We start from the raw sequence: 7,500 nt of genomic DNA, 5'->3' as shown, positions 1-7,500 counted from the left end.
TGGTACGAGTTCTGCAACGACTTCAAGAGCATCTGGAACCGCGAGAATAAGCGCATCTCCAACGAGAGGTGAGGAATCATGTGTGTTTAACACACACAGAGTAAGAGCCGAGGGATAATCGGGTCATAAAGCGGCACAAGCGTGACTCTGACAGTGTGTCGGACCTCCAGCTCTTCTCTTTACAGGCTTTCGCTCTAAAGGAACCTTTGCATAGTTCCTGGAACTGGGAACTGGGAACTGGGAACGATTGTAGTTCTAGGAACTCCTTTTGGAGGAATAATTTACTCCTACTTCAGAGTCGGTCTAGACCAGCGCTATAGGAACTACAGTGACGTCAGTGTTTGCTGATTGGCTGAACGCATGCCAAACACCAGCACCCGCCATTTAAAAACACTTTCTCCTCTATTCTATTTTTTGTTTATTTAAAAAAAAAAAAAGTACTGTGTTTAGATTAAACTGAGAGGGGTCATAGCACTTGCTATTGCAACTATTGTTGTCCAACTGTTAGTTTCACTGCTTCTATTGGATAAAAGCGTCTGCTAAATGAATAAATGTAATGTAAATTTAAAAAAAGGATTATAGCCTATATATTTACTCCAGAAACTCACTCTACGAACATGGAAAACATTGATAGATGGAGCTCTAAACCTTTACGGCAAACACTAATACCTTTTCATTACTGTCTACTTCTATGTATAACAGTTCTATTCGTAAACTAATGAACACGGAGAATGCGAGCGCTTTGTGTTCAGGCTCTGGCGATCTCAGCGCCGTCAAAATAAAAGTCCCAACAACAAGCGTGTCTTACGTCACTTCAGAGTTCCTGCTAGCGGAGCGAACGCAACCAGGAAAACGTTCCTAGAGGAACCATTAGTTCTCGAGGAACCATCCTGGAAACGACCGGGTGCGAATGCTCCTCGTGTCTTCGTAACGCTGCTTATTTTTATTAGTCGACACAATTCATAGAAGCTCAGTTTCCATCCACCTATTTTTACAGTTAAACCAAAATGTATTCAAACACCTTCAACATTTCTCACATTATCAGTTTATTCGCTATAGTTTAGAAAATGGTAGTAAAATATGAGAATAACTCAGAGTTATTAAATCAGTTGATATTTCACTGGTTTTGTCCGTCCTTCTGTTAGACTCTCACACATGAATTATGTTGAATATCTGTCAGCTGTTAAATTTAACTACACAATTAGATAATACCAGTTTAGCTCAACCAATCACCAAGCAATGCTTCATGTTGTTCAGTCTGTGGTGTAAAAAGGTGCATTAGTTATTAAAGAAAAAACACTTCAGCAAAACATCATCAGCTCAAAGTGTCCCAATCATTTTTGGCCACACATTTGTATAAATGTTACTGGTAGTCACTGTATGAAGAATTTGTGGGTGTAATATATCACTTTATTTTGCTCTCCTCACTTACATTAATGAACTATAGTGTCCTGCACACACTAGTAAAAACATATCGAAAATGATATCTGGTGTCTGAATAATTTTTGGTTTGACTGTATATGTAAAAACAAGGGATGGAAACGGCAAGATGAGCATAAATTCTAAAACGGCACATTAAAAAGGCTTGAACGTAAAAAAATATATCCGATGAGACGTGCATAAACTACGATGTAAACACATTTACTGAATAAATCCCTCAAACCTGAGCAATGTGACTTTGCCTCAGCGTCAGCTGTGATAGGATATTTAGAGTAACCAGCGGACCAATGGCGTCGCAGCGTCTCTAATGTTGGTTTGGTGTTTCTGAAAGTGGAAGTGTGTGATCAGAATGATTGTGTTTAATTCCCTCCAGAAGCGTCTCACACACACGAGTGTGTTCCCGAACACCAGTTAGAGAACACGACAGCGTTTATTGTGTTTCGTCTTACGCTCGACACACACTCGTTTATGATGGAGGGAAAAGAGCACGATTGCAGAAACTCACACTTTTATTACTGATATTTGAGCCAATTTCACAGGAAGTGACGATTTTGTTCTCTTGAACACATTTACGCTTTATTCGCAAACATTTAATGCCATATTACAAATCCACAACTTTGGATGGAAACATAGTGCTTTTACAGATCAGACTTACTGGAAAAATGTAATTCTCACGTAAAAACAACTCATGTAATAGGAAAAGTCGATTTAGAATGAACAATGTGTCACTTTCATTCATTTACATTGCGAGGAAAAAAACTCTTGTGTTGATCAGAAGAAACAAACACACACGTTTGAGTGAGTAAATGATGAGTACATTTTTTTTTTTTTTGCTGAATTAATCCTTTATTTTTGTACTCTTTCATTTTAGACTTAAAGAAGCTCAGAAAACAGTCCAAAAAATCACAGCGGAGAAGAAAGTGGAGACGAAGAAGATCAACGAAAACAGCCTGGTGAGAAAACACACACACACACACACACACACACACACACACACACTCTTCCTCACATGCACGGCTGTTCACACGAGTTTGTTACATCCATAACACGCGTGTTCATTCAAATACTGTACATAAAAACAATGCCAAAGGACGCCATACATATTACTTTTTTTGTTATTATGTGTATATATATATATTACTGAAAACTTTAAGATATATATATATATGTGTGTGTGTGTGTGTATATAATCTAGTTATAATCTAATAATATAATCTAATAATATATCTAATTAGCATAATGTATGAATGTTATAATTATGAAATAATGAAATGGAAAAATAAGATAGCATAAAATCAATTAAATTATCTAAAATTATATATAATATGAGAGTTTTAGATAATTTGATTGATTTTATTCTATCTTATTTTTACATTTCATTCTTTCATAATAATAACATTCATACATTATTCTAATTAAATTAAGAAAAAATTATATATACATTATTTTATCTTAACTTCATTTTTTTCAGTTTAATTTTACATAATTTTATTTTCATACATAATACTTATTATATATTCAATTCTAATTATTATATTATTGTTCTTTGCTGATATATATATATTTTTTTCTTCTTAATTTTTCAGTTTTTAACCACAGTTATATATTTGTCTAGTAATTAAACGATATTTCTGCTTTCAGATCCCTGAATCACCAGATATTATTGATGTTATATTTATTGAGTTATGCCTACATCCGGTTTAATTTACATGAACGCTGATAAAACAAACGCACACCTTGACTGCAATGCAAGTCGTTTTGGATAAAAATGCATCGGTGTAAATAATTGCTGAAAATCTGTTTGACAGAAAGAGCGACTGCGAAAGAAAGAAGCCGGCGTGCCGTCCAGCTGAAACACTGATCAGCGTCTGCCGACAGAAACCACTGATCTCAGATCAGCGACGGCCTCGACTCTGCATGAAAGACCTTCAGTAAGAGGAGAAACTCTTATTAAACACATTTAATCAGTCTCTCGTCAGCAGTGCCTCATGTTCATCAAACACACAGCGGAGTGAGTAGTTCTGTTTTATACTAAAACACGTGAAGGGCGACGCCTGTGTGTGTGTGTGTGTGTGTGTGTGTGTGTGTGTGTGTGTGTGTGTGTGTGTGTCTGCCTGCACCGGAACAGAAGATCTCTCGTCGTTTCACCACATTGATGACGTGTGACGCACTTCTACACACTATGCAATATCCTGCGTTTAGAAAAGTGAACGTGCAAATCATGTCCATGTACATTTGCATTGAGCTTTTTTTAAGTTGAGAATCAATCATATTTCAGTGAAATACTACAGTGTCTGTATATTTTATGATGTTTTTATGTGTAAATGACCAACTCAAAGCCCTATTTATTCACAGGAGGAAGGTTTTGTAAAGGAATATAATATTATGAGGATTTAAGGATGTTTCCCTGTGAGTTTATATATGGTGGATTCTTTAATTTATCCAATTATTGTATGACAAGCCTAAATGTGTTTTCACTGTTAAAAACTCCTGGAATCCTTATTATTACTGTCAGATTTCTGATTTTATTGACTTTTTGTTTTGTTTTTTGTGATACTTTTTCATTTATTAGGTGAAATAAACTTTGTTCTAAAGGAAAAATCTAAAGGTTGTCAAAACTCAAGATTGTTTTAGTTTTTTTGCATGTTATTTACATCATATTATCAAAAAGTATTTACATTTAAAATCACATCTGGGCAATGAAATGATGCTTTTCATAACCACATTTACATCTGTCAGTGTTTCAATAATGCAAAATTCCTTTCTAAATCTGAGTTGCAAGTGTTTAATACATGAGACAGACATAATTAGGTGATAAATCACTGATCGTCATGTGTTTGTCAGAGAGAGGAAGAGATCAGGGTGAAAATGTTTGACCTTTTATTAATATGATCTTCATACAAGCCATCTATCCACAACATTATACACAACATCTGTACAACCTACAACAAAATGTGTGATAACAACTAAACTGCAGATAATCTTTCAATGTTTTTATCTGATAATATAAATAGAGGAAAAGCCTGAAGAAACTCAGCAACCCAGCAGAAACATGAATAACAGTGTCTCGTTCTGTTACGTTAAATAAAGTCGTTCCACATAGTGGAAACTATCAAAGTGGAGATAATGAAGACTGTCACCATTACAGTTCATAAACCACTGAGATAAAAACATGCATGAACGTTTTCCAAAATAACGTCTGAGAACAACATCAGTCTAATCAACCGAAAGCATGAAATGCAATGCAAAATAATTTCAGCGACTGATCAAACGCAAGTAAGTTTCTGATCGCCGGTTTTAGAAATCATCCATGCATCTCTGCACGTTTAATCATAACAAAATGTTGTTTAAAACAAAAGATTAAGATGAAGTGACACTTTTCATGCCAACTGTACAAGTTGAGGCATGTTTAACAGAATCCAAAAACCTGTTGATTGCTGGGAAATGAGTTTTGAAAGCAAATATCATGTGTGTTCAAGTGAGGATGGCGTTTACATGCGTGTGTTAAATGTTACACGCGTGTAATGGTGACGTGTAAAGATCACGAGTGGCTAGTGCTTATGGAAGCACGTTTATGCCACATATTACAAAATAATCATGCTTTTGTTGAAGTTATGACATGCTAAGTCAAAATTATGACTTAAAGTCAAAAGTCTGATTTAAAAAGTTAGAATTATGACATAAAAAGTCAAACTGATGAAACGGGTTATGAAATGGACACACTAAGTCGATTGCAGTTATAGCTATGGCATCAAAATTGACATAAAAAGTTAAACTATGACAGAGTTTGAGTTTTATCAATTTTGGCTTTATCTCATAATTGACCTAAGTATGTCATTATTTTGAACTAACTTCAAACTTTTTATTTTATAATTACAACTTAGAAAGCCAACTTCAACTTCTTAATCTCATTATGACTTTTTTTTTAAATCTGATAATTGACACTTTATATGACAATATATGACGATTATCTCATAATTATACCTGTCATAATTTCAGCCTTATTCTCATTATTTACTTATTAGTATGTGACAATTTTAACTGCCATAATTTAGATTTTAGATTTTCTATCTCAAAATTATTTCAACTTTTTAAAAATTATAATCATGACTTTGTCACAATTTCGACTTTCTGTCATCATTTTTACTTCTTCATCTCATAATTATAACTCGTATGGCAGTTTTGATTTATCTCATTATGATTTAGTATGACAAATTCAACTTTTTCATGTGATAATTGACTTAAGTCACAAATTTTGACTCATAATTTTGATTTCCTTGTCATAAAGTCTCAATATTATAACAGTGTCAGTTTCAACTTTTGAAATATTATAATCATGACTTAATCACAATTTTGATTTTCTATGTCATAATTTTGTCTTTTTAATCTCATAATGATGTTGTCTTTTCTCATGTGATAACCAGTATTCCCCAGAGCATGTCCCGTGTGCTGCTTCCTCCGGTTCTGCTGTGTTCTTAATTTCGGCCCAGTCTGGATCTGGTTCTGCTGTGTTCTTAATTTCGGCCCAGTCTGGATCCGGTTCTGCTGTGTTCTTAATTTCGGCCTAGTTCGGATCCGGTTCTGCTGTGTTCTTAATGTCGCCCGGATCCGGATCTGGTTCTGCTGTGTTCTTACTGTCGTCCGGATCCGGTTCTGCTGTGTTCTTACTGTCGTCCGGTTCTGCTGTATTCTTAATGTTGGCCTGGTCCGGATCTGGTTCTACTGTGTTCTCACTGTCGTCCAGATCTGGTTCTGCTGTGTTCTTAATGTTGGCCTGTTCCGGATCCGGTTATGCTGTGTTCTTAATGTCGTCCGGATCCGGTTCTGCTGTGTTCTTAATGTTGGCCTGGTCCGGATCCGGTTTTGCTGTGTTCCTCCTCCTGCAGTGACCCGGACCCGAGACTCAGGACCCAGGACCCCAGACCTGAGACCCCAGACCCGAGACCCAGGACTCCGGACCCGAGAACCGGACCCGAGACCAGGACCCAAGAACCGGACCCGAGACCAGGACCCAAGACCCAAGAACCGGACCCGAGACCAGGACCCAAGACCCAAGAACCGGACCCGAGACCAGGACCCAAGACCCAAGAACCGGACCCGAGACCAGGACCCCGGACCCGAGACCAGGATCCGAGACCCGGACCCTCAGTCAAGCTCGATGGAGATGCACCGACACTGCTTTACCCGCTGCACGCGCTTCTTCCGGGTCGGCGGCTGCTGGTCGGGGCAGTTCAGGGTGAAGCTCATGGTGGTGAAGCGTTTGGGTTTGCAGAACGAGCAGGACCGGAACGCTCCCTCTTCTCGGCGCACGTGTCTCGGGATGTAGAAGGAGTTGCACTGGCCGTAGCAGAACCGGTTGATGATGGTCCGGCTCACGCACCCCTCCTCGTGGATGGTCTGTTTGAGCGGTTGGGTTTTACACCAGTCCCGCTTCAGGTACCGGCGCTCGGTCACGTGCAGCGCCTCCTGACTGGACTCCAGAACCTCCTCTGAGCCGCGGCTCCTGCCTCTCTGATGATCCTGGTGAGGGTTCTGGTTCTGGTTCTGGTCCGACTCGTTCGGGTTGCTCTTGTCCGGGTGAGGGATCGCGCCTCGGTTCCGCTTGGACTCGGTCGGGCTCGAGAGCAGAACCCAGGAGAACAGGATCACACACAGGACCCGAGCGCTGGAGGCCATCGGCACTGACGAGAGAATATCCCACATCAGAACTCATAATCATACATGATCACATGCTTTACTGTAAAATACATCCGTCACTCAACATCAGCTGGAATTCAATACTGGCATAATTTCAACTTTTTCCATTTCATTATTGACTTAGAAAATAGAAATTATGACTGTCAGAATTATGTATTAGAGTCAAAATTTTCATGAGACTTATTATTATGACAGTCAAAATTGTGACAAAATCATGATTTTATTTAAAAAGTTGAAATTGACTTTTCTTTGAAATTGACTTTATTTTGAGAGAGAAAATCGATTATAATTATAATTCTATCTCAAAATTCAACTTTTTAAATATAATCATGACTTTGTCACAATTTTGACTGACGAGAGAAC

The 7,500-nt window shown here is 37.9% G+C and overlaps 2 protein-coding genes across 4 annotated transcripts in view; one reads left to right on the top strand and one right to left on the bottom strand.

Moving 5' to 3' along the window:
* LOC143731072 (formin) overlaps positions 1-4,047 on the top strand; it is a 96,971-nt gene extending 92,924 nt beyond the window's left edge. For all 3 annotated transcript variants that reach the window (XM_077221731.1, XM_077221733.1, XM_077221732.1), the window contains 3 exons: positions 1-68; positions 2,312-2,393; positions 3,249-4,047. The exon at positions 1-68 is cut by the window's left edge and continues 82 nt beyond it. In XM_077221731.1, the coding sequence (XP_077077846.1) occupies positions 1-68; positions 2,312-2,393; positions 3,249-3,293 (195 nt within the window). In that variant the 3' untranslated portion in view covers positions 3,294-4,047. The remainder of the gene's footprint in view (positions 69-2,311; positions 2,394-3,248) is intronic.
* A 933-nt stretch (positions 4,048-4,980) lies between these two features.
* grem1b (gremlin 1b) overlaps positions 4,981-7,500 on the bottom strand; it is a 4,235-nt gene continuing 1,715 nt past the window's right edge. Inside the window, exon 2 of the mRNA XM_077221683.1 lies at positions 4,981-7,121. Within this exon, the coding sequence (XP_077077798.1) occupies positions 6,586-7,121 (536 nt within the window). The 3' untranslated portion in view covers positions 4,981-6,585. The remainder of the gene's footprint in view (positions 7,122-7,500) is intronic.

Source organism: Siphateles boraxobius, unplaced genomic scaffold (genome assembly GCF_051911475.1).
Source record: "Siphateles boraxobius isolate OS27281-9 unplaced genomic scaffold, OSU_SipBor_1 85, whole genome shotgun sequence".
Classification (NCBI taxonomy): Eukaryota; Metazoa; Chordata; class Actinopteri; order Cypriniformes; family Leuciscidae; genus Siphateles; species Siphateles boraxobius.
Note: the sequence above shows the minus strand (reverse complement) of the source record. Positions and strands in the feature narration are given on the sequence as shown.